General features: G+C 35.3%; 4 protein-coding genes and 2 long non-coding RNA genes across 8 annotated transcripts; 3 read left to right on the plus strand and 3 right to left on the minus strand.

The window, feature by feature from the left end:
* The first annotated feature begins 7,782 nt into the window (after positions 1-7,782).
* Positions 7,783-10,137, plus strand: LOC108660494 (uncharacterized). Of its 2 annotated transcripts, none has more exons than XR_016024241.1 (2): positions 7,783-8,415; positions 9,627-10,137. It is a non-coding gene; the product is annotated as an uncharacterized LOC108660494 (long non-coding RNA). The 2 variants fall into 2 exon arrangements; XR_001926279.2 differs by having other exon boundaries at positions 9,713-10,137.
* Positions 8,414-9,575, plus strand: LOC18613332 (uncharacterized). The gene has a single exon (XM_007050515.3). It carries the CDS (start codon positions 8,541-8,543, stop codon positions 9,471-9,473), a length of 933 nt encoding a protein of 310 aa, XP_007050577.3. The 5' UTR covers positions 8,414-8,540; the 3' UTR covers positions 9,474-9,575.
* Positions 10,138-10,444: 307 nt separating the features above from the next.
* LOC18613333 (uncharacterized) lies at positions 10,445-11,269 on the minus strand. Of its 2 annotated transcripts, none has more exons than XR_016024192.1 (3): positions 11,101-11,269; positions 10,861-11,007; positions 10,445-10,656 (listed from the first exon to the last, which is right to left on the minus strand). It is a non-coding gene; the product is annotated as an uncharacterized LOC18613333 (long non-coding RNA). The 2 variants fall into 2 exon arrangements; XR_001926278.2 differs by having other exon boundaries at positions 10,445-10,648; positions 11,101-11,267.
* A 389-nt stretch (positions 11,270-11,658) lies between these two features.
* Positions 11,659-14,460, plus strand: LOC18613334 (spindle pole body-associated protein). Its single transcript, XM_007050520.3, has 3 exons — positions 11,659-12,002; positions 12,304-12,445; positions 14,281-14,460. Exons 1-3 carry the CDS (start codon positions 11,722-11,724, stop codon positions 14,362-14,364), a joined length of 507 nt encoding a protein of 168 aa, XP_007050582.3. The 5' UTR covers positions 11,659-11,721; the 3' UTR covers positions 14,365-14,460.
* A 561-nt stretch (positions 14,461-15,021) lies between these two features.
* WDR5B (Transducin/WD40 repeat-like superfamily protein) lies at positions 15,022-16,381 on the minus strand. The gene is made up of 2 exons (XM_007050521.3): positions 15,608-16,381; positions 15,022-15,519 (listed from the first exon to the last, which is right to left on the minus strand). Exons 1-2 carry the CDS (start codon positions 16,268-16,270, stop codon positions 15,229-15,231), a joined length of 954 nt encoding a protein of 317 aa, XP_007050583.3. The 5' UTR covers positions 16,271-16,381; the 3' UTR covers positions 15,022-15,228.
* A 684-nt stretch (positions 16,382-17,065) lies between these two features.
* LOC18613336 (RNI-like superfamily protein) lies at positions 17,066-21,949 on the minus strand. Its single transcript, XM_007050522.3, has 13 exons — positions 21,339-21,949; positions 21,070-21,245; positions 20,517-20,711; positions 20,317-20,427; positions 19,818-19,903; positions 19,620-19,741; positions 19,068-19,132; positions 18,891-18,963; positions 18,731-18,793; positions 18,578-18,642; positions 18,420-18,494; positions 18,030-18,298; positions 17,066-17,540 (listed from the first exon to the last, which is right to left on the minus strand). Exons 1-12 carry the CDS (start codon positions 21,675-21,677, stop codon positions 18,082-18,084), a joined length of 1,587 nt encoding a protein of 528 aa, XP_007050584.3. The 5' UTR covers positions 21,678-21,949; the 3' UTR covers positions 17,066-17,540; positions 18,030-18,081.
* Between the last annotated feature and the right edge of the window lie 259 nt (positions 21,950-22,208).

Genomic DNA, 22,208 nt, shown 5'->3' on the forward strand with positions numbered 1-22,208 from the left:
CTCACATCCAGATGTCTTTAGATCAAATAAGTTACAATAACTCATACAATTTAACAGAAGGTTGCATTGAATCAAATTAACATTCTTCCTTCCTTGTTTTTCATCTGGAGAGATAACTTGATTGAAGTCTCCTATATCCATCCAAGGCAGGTTATGACCATTGCTTGCCAGTTTTAGGGAGTCCCACAACCGTTTTCACTCAAGTGTCCTTGGGTTACCATAAATTGCTGGAGTAGCCATTGTTTTTTTGAAAGGTTGACAAGCAGGTGAATTATCTGGGAAGAATAAGCTAAAACTTCAATTTCAATCTCGTCAAAGTTCCAAAATACCTATCATGGAATCAAATGACCAAGTAAAAAATTTTTTATATAATATTTCTTAACATCATAAATCTTTTATGCTTAACATTTGACTTATTAATAAGTCTATGTATCTTCTTAAATATTTGTATTTTTCAAATATTTTTTTCAATTTAGTCCATGTATTATAGATTTTTGTTCAATTTTGTCTTTATAACGTGGTATAAATTTTTTTTAAAATTGTTTTTCTCAATATGCCACGTCAGCATTGTCATAATATGCGGGTCCGAGAACCCGACTGCTAGATGTGGTGATGATTTGGGAGTCGCCACCAATCTTTTTTCCTAGGTGTAATTGGCCACCCTATTTTGTCATACTCAATGAAATCCTAAATTAATTTTAGGTTCATCGAAAGAACGATAAACTGGTCTACATATCCTTTAGATTTGGGTTCGGGAGTACGGTTACTCACGGGGAAGGATTAGCACCCTCGTGACGCCCGTTCCACAAACGGTACCATTTAATCATATATTATCCTAACCCATTAATTTTATTCTTATGTTTCTTTAATTGTTATTTATTTATTTCATCTTTTATTAGAATATTTTATTTTATTTTTTACGAGTTTATCATGCACATGATGCAATTGTGAAATGCGTGGCATAAATTCAGGATAATGCCAAACGAAAATCCTTTATTGAGTGTACTTTTCGAATCCGCCCATCGTACTGGTGGGATCTGGAAGTATTCTCTCACCTAAGGAAATACTTTAGCAACTCGCCTTCGCAAGTTTACTTAGTAGATCCCATCATCGGGATAGTCGTTTGTGAGTAAAAAAACAGTATTTTCATGAATGTAAATCCTAATACGGGTAAAAGCCTTTTATTAAAGATATTTCTCCGGACCCTCCCATTGTACTGGTGGAGTTCGGAGGTATCTTTTCATCTAGGGAGTTTACCGATAAATCTCGCCTTCGCAACCTTTCTCGAAAAGTCCCATCATCGGGGTTTAGACCCGTATACAAAAGATATCTATATGCCATGACATTTAACAATGCGACCATGATATGTGATGCACTCGTAGGTTCTATGTTCGTTTCTTATTTTTCACGAAATTTACTACTTATTCTTTGTGTGTGTTTATTACAAACAACTAATTTACGTTTATTGATTGTTTTTGTATAACCATTTCTATGTCGATATATATTTTACTGTATAGGTACTTATTTATTATACGAAACTCCAAAATCAAGTTTTTAGACCAAGTATTTTTTTTATTATCCGTAATTTGTTATTTTTTGAATATGTGTTTTCCACTTTTGTATTATGATTAACGAATTTATTATTATCGCTAATTTCCTATTTATTCTGCTTTGTATATTTTGATTAATTGGTGATTGAATATATAGTTTTTTTATTTTATTTAAAATTAGGAACATTGAAATTCCAAATTAGGACCCTTCCATCATACTGGTGGAGTCTTAATCGAAACCCCTAACCTAGGGAAGTTTACTCGAAATTGCGACTTCTCGCACTCCGAATGGACATCTCATCATCGGTATTAAATTAATCAATTATTTTATTAATAATAATATTCTTTTTTACCTTATCCTATTTTCGCTTTCTCCTCATTTGTATTCCTCTCTCTATTTTATATAAAGCTATATTATTATTATTATTTTATTATTTTTTAATTATTATTATTATTTTAAAAAAAACTCAACTAAATCAATTATTATAATTATGTTTTATCTAAGCATATATTCCCTATTTACGTGTATATTTCAACTTACCTAACTTCTTATATTTTTATAAATATATATATTCTTTTAAGTCACAAATTTTTATGACTAAAAATATTTAAAACATTTTTCATGCTTATACTATTAGCATAATGATTTATATTCTTTTGTTCATTTTATATTTCTAATCCTAAAATATTATCTAAAATCTTAGACAACAGAATAAAATTAATAAAATTCACCCTATATCATTTTACAAATAAATTTGAACTAACTAAAGTGGGCTAGACCCAAATACAAAGTTATAACAACCCACATAGCTCAGATTACAGCAAGACTTATCAAAGTTTTTACCTGATTGGGCTAAACTAGCCCAAAATGCTGGCCTGACCCGTGGTCCGCTCTAAAGCCCATCCTCCAGTCTCCTGCCCAGTAGCCTTCAAGTGCCAAAACGACGCCGTTTCAAAGCTTCAGTTCTTAGCTATTTAAGCTTCATTTTCTTCCTTTCTTCCCATTTTCCCTATTCAATTTCTCTCTCTACCCACCAAACTCTCTAACTTCTTTATAAAAATATTTCACCTTTCTCTCCCTTTATTACCCTTCGACGGCTAGTGGGGCTTTTTGCCGTTGCTGGCGGCACCGATCCAGATTTTCTCTCTCTAAGATCGATGATGCAGACCCAGATCTCCTTTCCTCTGCGTCGGCATCTTCCTCACCCCCTATCTACCGCCGCTCGGCTTGTCTCTCCCTCTCTCGTTACCTAAATCGAAACTTTTTCTCTGATTTCGGCACCGCACCTTACCCACTTTACCTGTTGAAAACTACCCCTTTTCTCTCCTCACTAACCAGTGGCTCAAACCCCCCCTCTCAAAAAAAAAAACTTCAGCCTCCACACCTCTCTGCCCCTCTCATTTTTGTTTTTTTTTTGTTTAGATATATTTTTTGTTTTTAGGTATTGTTGTGGTTGTGCTGGCTGCTTCTATTTTAGGATCTTTTGATTGCTTTTGGGTTTGATTTTTTTGATTTGAATCTTTTTTTTTTTTTTTTGCAAATTGGCTCTCTTTTTTTGAATCGCTTTTTTCTCTGGTTTTTTTTTTGTTCTCCCCCCCTCATCGGTTTGAAGCCCCTTTTTTTTAAGAATTGGATTGTCCAAAAATTTGGACAATCCTGAGCATGATTTCACATGTCTCTGGCAAACAGGAAGGGTTGGTAGCCGGAGGTGACCAATCTTCCCCAAATTCGGCTACCCTTCAAGGGCATTAATGCCTTGTAATGATGGATTGGAGAAGGAGGCTAAGCACACGCTCAGTCCCTTCCTGTTCATTCATTATCATTATTTTTTTATTTATTTTTTTATTTTTTATTTATTTTTTATTATTTTTATTATTTTTATAATAGGTGTCTACAAGCATTACCATATGACACCGACACGTCAGCATGTCAGTGTCACGCCAGCGTTGCTACATCATCATATTAGTGTCACGTGACACTACCAAGTCATCATGTCTGTGCCACGTGGTATTACCATGTCACCAAAATATGTCACGTCAATGATGATGTCATCTCTTTAACGATAAAATTAGATGTCGTTAGGGAGAGAGACTAAATTGAACAAAATGCATAAGTTCAAGGACTGGATAGGTGTTTTGACCATTGGTATTTTCAATGCAAGCTGGTTAAGACAAGAAAATTATAAATAATAATAACAATGAAAAAAAACCCACATGTGTGATGCATGCATGTTGATGTTCACATGAGCATAGGGCATGGGACTATGGGTCATGCATCTTAGATGATCTGGAGCTTTCAGCACATGGGAATCCGGTTGATTGCGGAAACTTGTCAAAAGAAAAAAAGGGTGTTGAAGTTGAGCCCTTGTTTTTTATTATTATTGCTATTATTTTAATTTCCTTTCTTCCAACCAGTTTAGTTAGCCAACAAGAATGCCATAATTGCAGTAGTTAAGAGAAATGAGCAGTTCTAATAGTTACCCATTTAAGAGAGGGGGATGGGGGGCAAATAAACAAGAGAAAAAGGCATAAAGGTTAAAGTTACACTGGTCTTTGATTGCGGGAACCCCCATTTCCACGACATAAGAACTGTTCAAGTGGGAGTGATGGGAGAGAGGACTTTGGTTAAACAGCTTATTAAATCAAATTAACTAATCTTTAATAATCAAATTATGACGATTCCTATCGTCATCTTTTTTATTTTTTAATGATTAAGTTAACTTACAGAATTTGTCCTGATATATTAAAGTAAGTAAAATTTGGTGAACAAGGTTTCTCAATTGCAGTCATCTGATGCTGTTCTGCGTGTCATAAGTACACATGTCCGCTGTTGTTTTATATGGTAAGTTATTTAATTGTATTTGAAGACCCACATTTCCTCCGTGAAAGCTACGTTAAGCTAAGAAGTCTACCTAGCTAGATTGACATTATGAAAAACTGAAACGAAATAGTTGTAGAAATAGAAAAAGACTGCCATCAAATTTCATGCTTCCAACTTCGTTATTTAGAAAATTCTGTGTAATCCTCACTCTTTATTCTTCTTGATGATTGATGTTTGTCACGTCATAAGGACTTTTAATGTTTTGATAGAAAAGGATTGTTCAAATTTCAAAAAACTCACAGAGTACTAGTCTATTGCGCAATATACATTATTCTCTCTGCCATGGGTTACTTAAAATGCAACAAAAGAGGTAAGATTCGAAAAATGTAACAGGACATAATTTTCTGTCACTGGCTTTTTAATTGAACAATTCTTATACTTCTCACTGCTAGTTACTTCTGCATCGAAGATTTGGTCCCAAATAAGTTGCTTTCACACATTTAATCCACTTGTCTCTTGGCATTTCATGGTATCTGATAAGGCTTGGAAGCTTGGAGCAGGACGGACGGCAGCTAAAATGGGACCAGAGTCGTGGGACCAGGAAATGATAAATGTGAAAATAACATGTACAGACTCACAGACAGACACCAACAGCTTTCACTTGTTTCTTAATGATGAAGTTACAGATGCAACACCTCACCACAACGTCTCACAATTTTTTCTGGATTGTCTTAGGAATTATTTGTTGTTTGTTGCCTAAACTAGTATACCTGAGATGTTTAACTTTTTTTTTTGGTTAAACAGATTACGGGTTGTTAATGCCGTGTTTGTTGATGGACACACCGCTGGGCTTTTTTGTGCTTAAAAATGTGAGGACCAATCCAATGCCAAACACAGCTTAATTGTTCTTGAAGCTAATTGACCACAAAAGTAATAAGAAAGAAAGGAAAAAAAAAAAGAAACAAAACTAGGGGGAGTAGGCCCATGCATGATGATTTGTGTAAGTTGAACAAATTAGTTGTTGTTTGGTGGGGGCAGCTAATCTTTTTGCATTTGCTGAAAAGAAAAAGTAATTCTAGAGTGTCGGTAATTGTAGAATAATCTTTTTTTTTTTCTTGTATATGGCGTAAAAGAAGATATAAAATCATATTTGGGTAAACGGGACTTTCCATTGATCCTATTAAGAGCAGCCAACAATTGGTCCACTTAGAAGGCAATTGCCAACCAAGCATCAATCGTTGCATGTGATTCTCCACCCCCTTCCTTAGTACGTAGCGGCGAACTCCGAATTACGCACTTGGGGAGGTGAACAAAAGGTGGGTTCATAGAAAAGTCTTCCAGCAAATGGATTTGAAAAATAATTTTATTATAATAGATTTTATTTTAATTATTAAATTTATTAAAATTAATTACTGTAAAAGATCTCATTAAATAAAAAAAATTGTTATAAAAACAACATTTTAAAAATATATATTATAACATTTTAAAATTTTTAAAAGACAAGAGCCTTTACTAACCACCATTCTGTCCGCCGTGGTTAGTATGTATGATCATGTTAATTTGTATTTCAATCAACCAAGTAATGTTTATCAAGAAAAATGACCATTTCCTTTTATAGAATTTTAAGCAATTTGGGATTTCAAATGCAGTCTATGTCTTGCCCGTTCTATGAATGACTCAGTCTTCTGCCCTTTTGACTGGCAGTCGTACTAAAATTTCATCACGGGATTCAACATTCTCTCAACATTAAATTAATCATTATCCTTGAAGAAGAAAAAATATGCATTGGATCTATCAAATTCAAAGCCGCCGCGAGTTATGGTGTTTGCATATGGAAGCAGTGGTTTTCATTGCAACGTAATTCACACCCTCGCAAGCCATCGCTTTGTCAGCCAAACAAAGAAAGTGTCATCTCAATTAAATGCTCAATATATCAATGGAAAAGTTCAAATTAATTAAAATTTTATTTTTTTAAAAAATATTTTTATTTAATATATTGTCTTCTTCAAATTTATAAGTAAATAATGCATTAATTACAAAAAAAATTTATATATATTATTTATGAATATTGTTTGACATTGTCTTTTATTTTTAATGCTAGTGGTTAAGTGTTGAAGATGGGCGCTTCACTCTTTGGTCTTACCCCTTTGCCCCGTGTCACGGTTGACCAATTTCCCCCATTACAGAGTGGCATGATTTTTCTTGCAACACGCGAAGCATCATCTCTGTTAAACATGCCAAAAGAGAGAAAAAACAAAGGGGAAGCAAATGATGAAAAGGCTCATAAATACTAATGAGAAAGAGGTTTCTAATAAATACTACCAATTAATTGTTTTGACGAAATTCCTCTGGCACCAAAATACACTTCACCATATTTTAGTTCTTGTTTTATTCTTTTATGAGGAGGTGAGAAAAAAAAAATGCTGGACATTTTAGTCCAAAGTAGTGCGAAAGCAACATCATATTGATTTTTATAAGAAACGTGAATTCCTCTCCGATATGCTAAATAAAATTACATTATATTAGTTTTTTTTACTACCAAATATTGTAATGTAATTTTATCATCCGACATGTTAGTGGAATATTACATTTTATTAGGTTTTTTTTTACTATCAACATTATAATGTAATTTTATCATTCATATCACGAGCTACTTCTCTCATCCCAAATGCTCATAAAGTACTCTAATATAATTAGTCTTTTAAAAAAATCGCATTTGATGGGAAAATGTGGAATTTGGATTCAACATGTTGGCATCAAATATAAAAACAAAAAGTAAAATACCTTCACTTTTTAAGTTTTAATCAAAATTTTATGCGGGTTCATTAATTTTTTAGATGGATATTCTGTCGTAAAAAAATATCTTGCATTAGATGCATAATTTTAGTTATTAGTCAATTGTTAATATTTTTATTAATTTAATGACGTGACAATATTGATAAAGTAATTTTATTTTTTATAAATTTTAAAAATTACTATTATATGTATATTTTTTTATAAAAAAATAAGAAAGTATTGATTAGTGCTCCTTGAAATTTTTTTAAAAATTATATAATAATAATTTTTTAAATTAATAAAAAATAAAAAATATTTTAATCTTTTTTATATTTTTTTTGTTGAACTGCGTGGAATTATGCCTGAAAATTAAGAGTGGGTATTTTACCCTAAAAACAAGTGATGTGCAGTTATTTTGGGCGGGATAGTTTATTAATCTGACAAAGAAGGGTTTTTGATGTTTTGGGTGTGCTAGTGATTTTCTAATGAATTTGAATTGAATTGGAACAATAGTTAAGAATTTAAAAGTATTTAATCTAGATATTGTCCGTCATATCTGACCAAGGTTGGTGGACAACTACACAAAAGTAAAACCTATAAAGTGCATTGGTGGAGTAGATTTTTCAAAAAAGGTTGGGCGTTTAGGGATCTAAGCGTTGGATTGTTTTCCTTCTCTAATGGCATGTGCAATGTCAGTTAAAGCAAGGGTCAATTAGAATCTTTTAATTGTGGACAAGAAGAAGAGAAAATTATACTTACTGCTCTGCTACGACTAAAATAGGAATGCAGAAAAAAAAAAAAAAACGAGTGTACGAGGGAGACAGAGAGGGATGCGTTTTTTTAGCTTTTTCTTTTGTGTGACGTTGTATAAAAACCCAGCCCTTTTCCAGCGAATACCCAGTTGCGGTAATCTTTCAAGTTCCGTAATTTTTTTGGCCCCCCTCCCCCTCCCATGTGACTCCTCTCTCTCTATTTCTCTTTTATCTTCATGAGTGATTTTCCTATGTGTTTCTCTTATGTCTCATATTCAGTCTTTTTTTTTTTTTTTTTATCAAAACAATTTTTTTGGCCATTCTTGAGATGGACTTAAAACAGACATTGACAGTGAAGCAAATCTAAGTCCTCTCTATCTATATCTCTCTTTCCCTCACTTCTGTAAATCTTTAGGCTGTCCAAAACCAGCGACCCAAATCAAAGTGAAGCTTTGAGAAGCTGAGTTTTAAAGCTTTTCTGGATGTGGGTTCTTGAGTTCATCATCAATTAACTGAGGTAGGACTATTGTGCTATTCTTCATTCTTTTCTTTTTCTTTTTTGTTTTTGCTAGCTAAGGGATACTATAAGCTTTGCTTCAGCTAGAGAGGACTAGCAAAGAAAGAAATAAATTTGCCTTTTTTATGGTTATCATAATGAAGGACTTTCCTTCTTGCTTTGGTGAAAACGGTGTTCAAGTAGCTGATTCATCATCATCATCATCATCATCATCGTCAAGTGCAGCTAAAGCTGCTCAAAACTTGGTTACTTGTGTTTATCAGTGTAAATTACATGGTCGTTCATGCTTAATTACGGTCACATGGACCAAGAGTCTGATGGGTCAAGGCCTTAGCGTTGCAATCGATGATTCAGCCAATCAATGTTTATGTAAAGTTGATATAAAGCCCTGGTTGTTCTCTAAGAGAAAAGGATCAAAGAATTTAGAGGTAGATTCTGGTAAAATTGATATATGTTGGGACTTATCTAATGCTAGATTTGGTTCTGGGCCAGAGCCAGTTGAAGGATTTTACCTGGCTGTTGCATTTGACCAAGAAATGATGTTGCTTCTTGGGGATTTAAAAAAGGAAGCATACAAGAAGATTGACACTAGTGCTCCTGTTAATTCCGATGCCATTTTTATTGCGAAGAGAGAGCATATTTTTGGGAAGAAGTTTTATGGTGCCAAGGCTCAGTTTTGTGACAAGGGACAGATGCATGATGTCATAATCGAGTGTGACACCGTCGATCTTAAGGATCCATGCCTTGTTATCCGCATTGATAGTAAGACAGTGATGCAGGTTAAGCGGCTCAAGTGGAAGTTCCGTGGCAACCATACCATTTTGGTGGATGGACTCCCAGTGGAAGTGTTTTGGGATGTTCACAACTGGTTATTTGGCAATGCCATGGGCAATGCGGTTTTCATGTTTCAAACTTGCCTCTCTGCAGAGAAATTGTGGGCCAGCCAGTCCATTTTTGATCCATCTGTATTGACATGGTCTTCCTCTCAAAAGTTTAGAGATCACCAAGTACAGGGTCATGGTTTTTCATTAATATTGTATGCTTGGAAGCATGAATAGAAGTGTAATTTGTCACTGTGAGATTTAGAAAATACTTTATGCTATGATTTTCACAGATATGTGATTGAAATATAGTATATGCAACCTAGAAGTTGTGATTCATTTCTTTCTTGTCAGCTCTTCTTCAGCAGCTTATATATATTATATTAACAGCATAAATCAATTGCTCTGGTTGCTTTTATCACATCAACCTGTGTTTTAATTTCCATGGAGAACTGTTATGAAGACATGGATTGCAGGAATCTGGTTGCAATCAGAATCTATGAACGTAAGATCCAGAAGTGTTGTGGTAAGATCCGACTTGCTCTTCTGTGACAATGAACGTTAGAGAGGAGCATTACCTCTGTTTTTTCGGGCTTAGAAATCCTCGAAATGAAGGCCATGATGCACTGTAATAATGAGAGACGTGGATCAGGTTTGCTGTATCTTCTCGTTTGCATTTATTTACTTTAAGTTATAAAATGAACTTCCAAAACTTATGTAGAGCCCTAGTATAGCGTAAGCAAATGAAACTTTCTGTCCAAAAGCTTTAGTTTCCATGATAGTATGATACACATACTCAATTACATGATTATAGACTTTGTGGGCTCCCGACATCCTCAATTTACTGCATAAAGGATGTATTCTGAAGTATATATGAATGGTGTTGCATTTAATTTTTGAATTCTGTGGAAGGAATATGCAAATTTTTGTTATGCAACTACATAGTATTTAGTATATAAAATTTTCCTTCTAATTATCAGGACATTAATTTGGGGCAAGAAGTTAAAATATGGCTCAGGCTAATCGAATCCTCACACGGATAAAAGTAGCACTTCTTTCAGGGATGTAAGAGCATTTGTATTTTGTGACTTATACTAGATTTATTGTAGTAGTTTAAATGCTATTTCTTCTGGTTCACAACTGGAAATGTCTGACAATTTTGCAAGTTTTGGCTTCTGAATAAGAGTAAGTAATGATTTTAAGTGCGAAAGTCCCAACGCATCTAGTTTAGTTACTGTATAGATTACAAAATAAGATGAATCTTACAATAAATTGAAGTTGAAGCATCTTTACCGAGATAAGTTGCTGTCTTATCGGCAAATACCTCTTTCAACGCTCAAGTCTCATTCTTTCCATCTTGTAGGATAGAATCTCTGATCCTTGATCTTCAATAGACTTTACATAAAACCCAACTGCACAGCTACAAACAAGCAAATTAGAAGTTTAATTTTCATTAAGAAATAAAGCTGTTAAACGCAAAAGCAGTATGCTTTGACACAATCTCTATAGAGAAGTGTTGTTTAATGTTCAAGGTTTAATATTAACAGTCTGAAACAATTTAGTTTCAATAGCTTAAAGATGGCCAATTCAGCTGAAACAAGTGAGTTAGTGTGGAAAGTTTTACCTTACTAAGTTTACGATTGCATGCAATTGATAGAAACATCGGGTTTTCTTGGCTCCTAGTAGCCCACTCATGCGGAATATCCCAGTGAGTGCTTCCGGTAGCCATTCCTCCCTGGAAGATCTAGCAAGCCGAATACATAGCAGATGCCTACACGTCAGAACAGAACGTTATTTTGCTCCTTGTACTAAAGAAATCAGAATCGATGCATCAACAACCTGATGAAATCTCTGAATCGCATACCTCTAAGATGGATGCTGGAAAGTTAAATTTAGATTTGATTGTGTAGTAATAAGATTTCAACTCAAACCCATTCCCTTATCTATGATTCAACTGTTTCATGCATGTCCAAAATTTATGCTTCTTTTTAAGGTAGAACTCGATTTCGATGACGACGTGCATTCTCCTACTTTTTTGCATGCTTCATTTTCACGCCAACAAAACATTATTGTATTTTAACATCAAATACACAAAATACATCGTATAAATAGAAATATATGAAGAAATTACATACCAACAAATTACAACCAGAAAAAAGTTGTCAACGAGCTTATGTCAAATCAAGTATGCCCAAAATTTATTAAATATGGTCTTGTTTGCAAATAAAACTAAATCAAATCAAATTGAACATTTAATTAAAACTAGTTTCTTTAACAGAATTTCAAAATTAAGTTTCAACTGTTTTGTTAGGTTAAGGATAAAAAATAGTAATGAAAATAAGATAATTTATTTCGCATCTAATAAAAGTTGGAGCAACGTAGCCCGCGAGAACAGTTATCGAAACCTCTCAAAACGACACCGTTTATTCCTTTTCAGAGCAATAATTTCTCCCAGACAAAAGATTTCCGTTGTCTCCGAACAAACATGGGAGCTCTATCATATCTATTCCCTCTCTCACTCTCTGCTGCACCCAAACCACCACCCCATCACTTTGTTTCCAAAACCCATTTTCATAACCCTATTTCCTTTCCTACTTTCTCTTCAAAGCTTCGATTCAAAACGGTGGCTTTTGGAGGGAATCCAGCCGACTCCAAACAGAACGAGCATCTATTCTTGGACGAAAACGGTGTCGTTGAGGACATGGATGGTTATCTCAACTACCTATCTCTCGAGTACGATTCCGTGTGGGACACAAAGCCTTCCTGGTCAGTTTTCATATTACTTTCTTCCATTGTTAATATTTTCCGTTTCAAGGTTGTTTGTCTTGGGTTGGTGTTTTTTCTGCATTCTGACTATTTTGTTGAATACTTTAGGTGAAATTTACTGATTCTAACGGCTATATTGGAATGTCATGGGGTTACCGAGTCATTGTAGCTCTCAATTGTTTCTAAATTTGCAAAACTTGAGCTGGAATTTTCCTGTCGTTAGTTTTTATCTTAACGTTACTTATGCATCTGCACTTGTTTTGGTTCGTGGCTTGATTTTTCCCTTCCATTTGTTTCCTAGGTGTCAACCATGGACAATTACACTTACTGGAATGATGGTGGTTGCCTCTAGCTGGCTAATTTTGCACTCTGTTCTGGTCACAGCTCTTGCAACTGTGGGGATATGCACATGGTGGTGCATCTTTCTGTATTCTTATCCTAAGGTACACATTTATTTTGAAGAATAGTTTATTATTATTATTATTATTATTATTATTATTATCGTGAAAATAGCAAAATAATCTTAAAAAATCACTCAAGATCTTACACAACTAATAGAATAAGAAAAAGAAGAAAGAAATCAAATACACTCACAAGAATATTAGAAATTTACGTGGTTTGATCTTATATCATGTACGTCCACAGACATAGTCACAAAAAAAAGAAAAAAATTCACTAAGAAGAAATTAAGACATTGTAAGATTAGTCTCAAACTCACAACCTTTGTCTCACTTACATCCAAATCTCTTCTTTTAGATCTACACGCTCACTAAACTCTCTCTTGGCTTAATTATATTTTTAATGACCTTTTTATAGGAATTCGTACATAAGCCTATCCTAATCTAACTAGAATTCAAAACTATCTCCACAAAGGATTTTGATCTAATTATAATTAAACTATCATAGTTCAATCAGAATTTAAGATTATCTCAACAAATCTTAACCTTTAGATTAAATTTATCATGCTCCAGCTTACGAAAATTTAATTATGTAGAGAATATCCTTGAGAACCATAGATTTTTCTGCAGGGAAAATATTCTTCTTTGCTTGTGGCCTAGCTGCAAGGTTGATAGAAATGACAATTAATGTGTGGGAAGGGTCTGCAATTAGTATACATTTCATAAGTCTCAATCCAATAAATCCATGGTGGAATAGGTTTAAACCACTAGAGAAAATGTTTGAAATTCTTATGGAGGGTTTCTGTTGATTAGGCGTGCATGTTGGACGGATGGTGGTGCTATTCATCCTTTTGAGGATCACTTTGAAATTATTCAAGGCGAATTCTATAGCAATGTAGCAAAGATGGTAGAGATATTAAAAGAAACATTAGAAGATAAGCCATGGGTGTGTGAAAGGGTATCATGGGTGGATTGCCATTGGTCGGATGAATCAAGGTTTTTATTGTAATAAGTTCTTGGATCTCTAGAGTAAGTATGTCAATGGGAAGGTTAAGATCAGCGGCAGACTATTGGACATATGAATCAAGGTTTTTGTTGCAATAAATAGTTTTGGTTTCCATTCACATGAAGATGACTCTCATCTTAATCTCTCTCCTAGTCATGATCTAATATATTGGAATCCATGTAACAATTCAAACATGTGAGGACTAACTGTATAATCAAGTGTGCAGTATCAACATGTGTGCTTTATCAACATGCTCTACTACTAGTGTGCATTGAAATAAGTGCATATTTATCTCTACCAAACAAACACTATTTACTTTTTAGATTAGTTGAATTTGCTTTGCGAAAGCAATCTCCTCAAAAAACTAGCTTGTTTGTTGTTTAGCATCGGCAGCATTGTTACTCATGTGACTGCACTATTAACTGTAATTATTTTATGCTTTTACTTCTGTTACAACTCTATTTAAGGACTCCTTGATGAAGTAGTCAGATACAGACCTCATCCTTGTAAACTATTTATCAAACAAATCGAGTATGAATTTTTAAAAGTTCTCTTTAGCTATTCTTTACCTTTAGTCTTAAATTGTACTATCATGTTTGTTCTTCCTCTTATTAAGTAATTAATGACATGAGTCATTATACTCTGCCGTTGTCACAAATTGTGGATCCCTGTGCATTAGAAGACTCGCGTTGACAGCTGAAAGTGTGTCTTCAGTCTTGAGTCTTGAGCACCAGCTCGATTTCCTTGGGTTTATGTCCTTTTAACAATCTCCTGAAATGATATCCCCTGTTTCGGCAACTCAATCCGGTAGTGTTAATGGTTATTGTTTTGTTATGGAGAAACGAGAAGAATTTTATTTTATTTTCTGTGTCAGGCTTACGTGGACATGATAGCAGAGCGACGAGAGAGGGTGACGAATGGTACAGAAGACACATTTGGTATGAGGAAGAATCAATGATTTTCAGATTCTCTGGTTGTACATAATTTGTGCAGTTATGACTTACAAAACGAAGATGTTTCACATCAGTAAATACTGAGTACATTTCACTCTTTATTCTTTTTCTTAAGCAAGTAAGCAAACTAAGGTAAAGCTTTCTTTTTCCCCCTATGGGTATTCGTACCAGATTGTTTTGCCTACAAACAAATATAAAGCATTTACGAGCAAAGTGAATTGCCAGCAATGGTTTTGAGACTAGTGAAGCCTGCCGTTGCACCCGGGCGCATAAAGGTATCAAAAACAAAGTTCAGCTCTGTGTTCTTCAGAGTATCTTTGATGCGTAGCATCCCTTCCATTTAGAGAGTCCAATTTAAATTTATTTTTTCAGTCTATGAACAAAACAACCAGGAAAATCTTGGGAGCAGTATTGACCCAAAAAAAAAAATATTCTAGAGCACGTTTGACAGAAAGTACTATCACACCTTCTAACATCCCTTGGGAGTGATAGCCAGCTCAATGTGCAGGGAGGTTGACTACAGCATGGGATTACTGATATTAAGGCTTTCATAAGAACAAACTACCAAGTCCTGTAAGCAGTCCAGGCTCCAGAAAACTGACTACAGGTTGTTAAGATGACAAGTGGTGCATCAAGAACTGAGAAGAGAATCATGAGAAAAATGACAGCAATTAAACAGTTGATATTTTCAAAGTTCATGCAATATACTTTGCTTATGCGCATATAACCTCAAAATCAGTCAAAGACCAATCTGTATATCCATATGAAATGTTAATGCTCTTCAAGTGAGATATGAATGTCTCACTACAACCGGTATCTTATGAAGTAATAACTTCAAGAGAGGAAACAAACAGGTCATTTTAACAAAGTCATGCATCTTGCATCCAAATCCTAATTGTTCTGTCCCCTTCAAGGCCAGCAGACGCAATCTTGTTCTCGCTAGGATGGCAGGTGACAGAAATTACAGTATCAGAATGGCCTTCAAGTTTCTGTATCATGGCTTTCGATTGGAGATCCCATAAGTAAACACATTTATCCTCGGATCCACTAACAATGTATTTCCCACTTGTAACAGAGAATGTCGATGTTATACAGTAAACCCTGTTCGTATGGCCTTGATATATTTTCAAAAATTTACCAGTTGAGTAATTCCACAGCTTCTGCAATCGGAATCAAAACAAGAAAAAAACCAAAATAAAATACCCACGCATTAATTTTTATTTCAAAGCTTAAAAGATGTGAACTTACAAGAGTGCTATCGAGAGTGGCGACGAGAATGAATTTCCCATTGGGGGAGAATTTGGTAAACGAGACCGCGGGATCTTTATCATCGATTAGAGTCTTCAAGCAAGTCCCTTCTTTGGCATCCCAAATCTTGCACGACCCCTCGTGGCTACCCGATACGATCAGCGAACCGTCACGGTTAAAGTGCACCGATGTCACCGGCATGGAGTGGGCCCTTATCACCCTCAAGCACTTGCCTGTTTTCACTTCCCAAATGCGAATAGTCTCATCGAAGGAACCTGAAACGATGAGATTCGACTGTGGATTGAAGTTGACGCAGAAGACGAAGTCGGAATGGCCCTTGAGGATCTTGAGGCAATCGAAGGGGGCGCGTGCATCCCAGATGCGGAGTGAGCAGTCGTCGGATGCCGAGCAGATGTAATGGGAGTCGGATGACCAGGCCAGGTCCGAAACACCGTCCGAGTGGCCAACGAGGCGGTGGATAAGGGAGAGGGACGACGCGGACCAGATAATCAGGGTTTTGTCAAGGGAAGCTGAGGCTAAGAGGGTTCCGTCGTTTGAAAATTTGACGCAGGATACCGCCCGTTGGTGTGCAGTTAGAGTTTTTATGTGACGGTACGGTTTGTAGGCGGGTGTTTGTTGCTGGTTAGCGCCACCGCTGGCCATCACTTAGAAAGGGCTGAGTGAAGGTACAAGCTTGAGAAGCAAGATTTCATCCCCTTACCTTAAAACCCGGTTAGTTTGATGTGGGGCCGACTTCGAGTAGGTTCCTCGCATTTGGTCTTATAACGTGATATCAATTCAACAGTTAGTTATAATACATATACATCAATTTTCTTTTTTTTTTTTTATATATAGATAAAAATCAGGTAACACATAAACATAATTGTGAATTGCTGAATTACCGTCAAAAGTTTAAAAACTTCATTTCAATTAATGAACTTAGCTTAAAACCAGATCATCATAATAAAAAAATATACTCTTCAAAAAAATTTATAAATTATTTATAAAGATTAAACGTAAATGAATATAAAAAATTTATGTATTTATCAAATGCAGAGTCATTAATTATTAATTATTTCTTATTTCGTAAATTTGAGATATTTTTATTTCATATTAATAAAGTAAATTTTAAAGTTATAAATAATAGTAAAAAATTATTTTAACAATTAAAATTTAAAAGCTCAATGTTTTAAGATTTTCTAAAAATGAAAAAAAATATAAACTTTGTAATATAATGACGAAAAAATAATTTAATTATTATTTATTAATTTAAGATATAAAATTTAAAAAGTTAAAAATTTACATTAAAAAAATACAAATGTATTAAAATTATATTATACATAACACTAAATCTGAAATTTAACTTAATATTTCTAATAAAATGCTTGTAAATCAGTACCACAAGCTTTTAATTTGCATTTTCTCAGTTGATGCGATTGCAACATAACACCACCGAGAAAACTCATAAACCAGAGATATGTAGATAAAAGTGAATAGAAACAATTATAGCCTGAGCACAATATAAAACGGTTGGCGACAGTGAGAATTTATCCAATCACTATCGCCTGGTACATAAGGCATAAGCTACAATTGCTATTGACGATTTGCAAAACAAAGATATCAGCAAACGCCATTATACAAATTACAATAGCAAGAGCTTGAAGCAACAGCTGCCACTTTCATGATCTACACTTATAGTTGCTAAAAACGGGGATAAACCTGGGGACAAAAAGTTTCCCCAGAGGCTTTTATGATAACAATCTCAGTGAAGCAGAAGTAAGGCCCCCGTCATAGTAAACTGAACGTGGGATATTGCAGCAGCATCAGATTATCATAAATGAGAACAATAATAAAACTTACTGCTGTTCAAAACTCAATTTATCAGCCTCTCTTCAATTCAGCTTGCAGTCTGGAAAAGATTCCTTTCTGACATCTGTTAGGAATAAAATTACATAGTTAAAAAATACATAAATCTGTTAGAAATTAAATTATGCGGTTAGAAAACACATTCTTCCTATAACAAAACATTCTATTTGCAGAGCACATCAGTATTTCCTGTATCAGTGTCAATATGCTCATTAGAAATTCTCCCCTATATCAACAGACTAAATTTGAAGGCAATAATATCATCTAGATACAACATTTCCAGACACCAGTTAAATAAACATACTCAAGCACCATGCTTGAAAAAAAACAGAATTATAACCTTTTCCTCACTGTAAACATGCCCAGATATGAATTCTTGTGTCTACAAACATGCAAAGCACCAAGCACCCCTCTATATGCCAGGAAAGAAGAAAAAAGAAGAAAGTACTCATTTTATGCTATGAGATGAATAAATAGTTAGCAGTAGCACTACCAAACAAACTACTCACAAACTAGCTGGTTCTTTATTTTCCAAATCAGAAAGAGATCACCATACCACTTCATTTAGTGGCAGCAAGTTTCAATACTCGCTTAGCCTGGCAGTTCTTCTAGACAACCAGAAAATCCACCTCATCTGAGCTTTCCTCGAAAATTACAAAACCTGAATCTTGATATTCCTCATTACCGCTACCCTGATCACTATTATAGCTGCTCTCTGATGAACTCATGAGCAATGAACCATCAGATGTATGAATACTCAACTGAGATGGCAAGCTGACATCACTGTTAATATCACTATCAATCATGTGGTCTATGTCGATGAAGCTGCAAAGTCAAGAAACCCAAGTCCAAATGGCAAATCTCATTTCTTATCCTTAAAATAAAAATTAAACCACACACACAGAACAATGAAGTGACCACTGAATTATTTGAAGGGTAGACCAACCTTCCTTCTGATGGAAACTCAGCCAGCACGCAAATATTGGGTCTTACTTCAAACACCTCCTTTAGAGGAATAATGCTGCAAAATATGCAACAAGGTTAGATATTAAAACATAAAACACTATCAACTGTTTAACAGAATCCCAAGAATGATATTATTACCTTGAGTTGTAAGATCTCTGGTACCAGTCACCTTCTGAAGCTAAACCTTCCCTATTAGATATGTCCTATGGGATAGGACGTAATCAGAATGAAAAGAGGATTGAGCATAAAAAAGGATTATGAAAATGGTATTCACATATCAACTTCACTCACAAGATGCCGAAGGAACTTGAAGTCTCCTGCAAGAACTGCTGTCAAGAACCGAGCAACTTCCATCTGCAGATGAAAAGTCAAAATTGAGAGAGCGAGAGAGAGGCAGAAGGAGGTTGTCTGCTCTAGGAGGAGGCAGTGGGAGGTTGGATGAAGATCTCACCTCTTTGAGATGCATGCAGTCCCTTAAAACTAAAACCTCTAGTAGATTCCCACCACTGCCACTTCCCAAGTTCCTAATCAAAGGAAAAAAAAATTATGAGCATTGTTCGAAAAGGAATGTTGAAAAACAAGGAAAAAAAGGATTCTCATAGGTAGGTTTGACAAGTCATGCACGGACCTCAAAAAAGTTCCAGTGATTGAATATGATGTTGAAAAATCAGCATATTTAAGTTTCCGGAATCCCTGCAAGTGATTAGAAGGACTAAACTTCAATTCACATTCAGATCAAATCTATGACACTACAGACCAACGCTCACTCTCTGTGCAGCATAATCAAATAGAATCACCATTCTTCCAGGCACATAATACCGGCACTTGAGATATTTATGCAAAACCATCCTTCCTAATACTTTCAAACTATTGATATTTTATGTCAAACCAAAAAACCTTACAAGTAGCCAATGCCTTTATAAGGAAAAGTTAAATTTGTCCATCAAAAGTAGAAAATAAAGTTGGCATATCAATTGACTGTAGGTAAAAAATTCAAGACATTAGCCATTTAAAAAAGGGGAAAAAAAATCAAACAGCAAGGGCAATGAAACCTGGTTAGCCAATTACAGATTATCAAGTGAGAATTTTGAATGTTTGACAAGATTATTTCCATTAAGCATGCCCCTGAAGAGCAAACCAAAAGGGCAATCATTTTAAACAACATGAAATTGGTGCATACCTTAACAAGTATGCGAACTTTATAATCATGCAGTTTAAAACCTCTCAGTGATAAAGAAGAAAGATTAGGACAATTGTTCACTAAATCAACACAAGTTGGCGATTTCAAGCTGTCATCCCTGCCTGCATTAACCATAACACCTTGAGCAGATATTTTAGGCCAATTCAAGAAAGACACACTCATGAACAGACTCTGCACCTGTTTTGGAGGATTCAAAGAATAAACGCTCTATCAAGTGACAATTTGAGCTTACTGACATCAAAGTTTGCCTCAGCTCAACATGACTGCATCAGAAGAAGGGTGATCAAACAATTGTGAAAACAGAGAAAAAGCATCAGCTACTTTGCTAAAACATTACCATCTAAATGAGTATCATCATCAAAAATGTAAATCAAGCTGGGTTAAGAACCAACAAAAATTCAATGATTCAGGTGCCAACAAAGTGCTTACTTTAATTAATATAAAAATGGTCCATTTAGTATTCACTTCAATCAGCTATTTATGAATATCTGTCTACCACTTTATGTTCATTTAGAAACAACTTTTAAGTTTTAAGGTTGTCAGCTTGCTATATCATCCAATAACCATAACTTACTGCATGCATGCCCAATCTGACCAAAAAAAAATGCAAGGAGGGGGAGAGGGAGGGAGAGAGAGAGAGAGAATACTGAAAACCAGCTTAAAGAAAGAAACTTACAGGCCAACAATTTCCAAATCTAGTAAAGAAGGGCAAGCTGCTAATGCCACACAAAGTGATGCATTGTCCATTCTTTCAATATTGTAAAGATGCAACCTCCTCAGAAGAGTCCTTACAATATGAAAAAGTAAGTGATAAGAAAAAAATAACTAATTTCACATATCAGATTCTAAATTACAGCTTAATGCATTCAACCATACCCAGCAGCACCATTATCCCCAGTTAACGGATATAAGCAGGACCTCGTCAGAATAGATGATTCCTTCCCTTGCCTGGTCTTTTTATCATTCCACGAAATGCTAGATACATCTACAGAATTCCTGATGGTGTAAACCAATGGTTGACAGGATCCACGAGACGCGGTTGGTCCTGGTACTATACCAAGCTTAAGAGATCTAAGTAACCATCAAAAAAACAATAATTAACAAGAAACTACAATAAAATAAACAAACATATGCAAACATTAATCAGCCAGCCATGATACTAAGTCACACTAATCATTTCTCCAACAGCTATAAAGGAACTTGCAGAAACAACCTTTGAGTTACTAATTAATGAATTTCGTAATTAAATATTTTCTGAGTGTCAGGAAAGCTTGTTATTAATTATTTCACTACCCAAAAGGCAATTCAAGCATGGAACCGTAGCTAAGATCAAGCATTTATTACTAAAATTAAATGCTGAATTCTAATAGCTTAAAAAGAAAATCTTGCTGAGCAAAAATAGCTAAAAAGGAAAGAAAGGAAATCTTACTGCAGTGATTTTCCAGCTCGTTGGATCATGGTGGAGACAACGGCATTATTGACCTTGGGAACAACGGTGGTGAGGTCAATATTGGCATAGCACAAAGGATCCATAGCACACTTGTTAAACATCGAACACGTTGCCGCGGCGTAGCAAAGACTCTGCGAATCCAGCATCGAAAACACCTGCAATTGAAAAACCACATCATCACCCAAAAACTAAAAAAGAAAGAAGAAAATCACGGCCTTCGATCAAAATGATGAAGAATTGAAGTGTACCTTGATGGTGAGATCAGGCGGGAGGACCCAGGCGATGGAGTTATGAAGCGAAGCACGTTTTCGAGCGGAGCGGTTGGCGGCACCAAGGAGGAGGGAACCGAGCTTGTGAGCGCGATCGATGAGAATAGACTGTTCGGCGTCGGAAGGGGAAGACTCGAGGAGGCGGTCGAAGGAAAGGTCGAGCGAAATTGGAGGAGAGGAATCGGCGAGGGAAAGCAAAAAGTGAAGGAGATGGTCCATTTGAGAGAAGTGAGAAGGAAGCCTAGGGTTTTGAGAGGAAGAAGGGCAAGGGCGTTTGGCCATGGAACTTGTTGGTGGAGGGTGGAGGAGGGTATCCATAGCGGGTGGTGGTGATTGTGAGAGAGAAGGGGAAGGGGGAGAGAAGTGTAGCTGGCGATATTTCTTCTTTTTTTAAAAAAAAAAAAACTCTTTTTTGTTCGCGAGATTGTACGGAGGTAGGCTTGGATGACACGTGTCGTTTACGTGGGAGGATTTCTGGGTTTAAAAGATTTAGGGTGGTGGATGTACCGCTGTGTGTGGGTTTGCCATGGCTCTGAAGCTCTTCTCCATTTTTTTTTTAAATTATTTTAATGAAAGAGAGAAATTATTTGTTGGGAGGGTGCTGGTGCCTTGTTCGAAAGCTTAAACAGAAACTTCGAAGGCTCAACTTCGTCTTTGTAGATATGCAAATTTTTTATTGTGAATATTTTTAATTTTTTTAATAGAGATTTTTCTAAGAAAAGCCCTTCGTTAGTCAGGAAGACACTGGGGAGCATTGTTATTTCCACATGCAATAATTGCTAGTGAGCTAAAAAAAAAAAAAAAATTGTTAGTAGCCATCTTGAGTGCGTGACCCAAAGTATTAGAATT

The sequence above is a fragment of the Theobroma cacao genome, chromosome 1 (genome assembly GCF_053813885.1).
Source record: "Theobroma cacao isolate CCN51 chromosome 1, ASM5381388v1, whole genome shotgun sequence".
Classification (NCBI taxonomy): Eukaryota; Viridiplantae; Streptophyta; class Magnoliopsida; order Malvales; family Malvaceae; genus Theobroma; species Theobroma cacao.

Bases quoted from the DNA above. Each gene is read 5' to 3' on its own strand.
- LOC18613332 (XM_007050515.3), top strand. From the start codon at position 8,541: ATGGTTATCATAATGAAGGACTTTCCTTCTTGCTTTGGTGAAAACGGT.
- LOC18613334 (XM_007050520.3), top strand. From the start codon at position 11,722: ATGGGAGCTCTATCATATCTATTCCCTCTCTCACTCTCTGCTGCACCC. The intron at 12,003-12,303 runs GTCAGTTTTCAT...TTTGTTTCCTAG, and splicing joins TGGGACACAAAGCCTTCCTG to GTGTCAACCATGGACAATTA. The intron at 12,446-14,280 runs GTACACATTTAT...TTTCTGTGTCAG, and splicing joins TTCTGTATTCTTATCCTAAG to GCTTACGTGGACATGATAGC.
- WDR5B (XM_007050521.3), bottom strand. From the start codon at position 16,270: ATGGCCAGCGGTGGCGCTAACCAGCAACAAACACCCGCCTACAAACCG. The intron at 15,520-15,607 runs GTAAGTTCACAT...TTCCGATTGCAG, and splicing joins CCACTCTCGATAGCACTCTT to AAGCTGTGGAATTACTCAAC.
- LOC18613336 (XM_007050522.3), bottom strand. From the start codon at position 21,677: ATGGATACCCTCCTCCACCCTCCACCAACAAGTTCCATGGCCAAACGC. The intron at 20,712-21,069 runs GTAAGATTTCCT...ATGGTTACTTAG, and splicing joins CGAGCTGGAAAATCACTGCA to ATCTCTTAAGCTTGGTATAG. The intron at 18,794-18,890 runs GTGAGATCTTCA...TTTCATCTGCAG, and splicing joins ACTGCATGCATCTCAAAGAG to ATGGAAGTTGCTCGGTTCTT.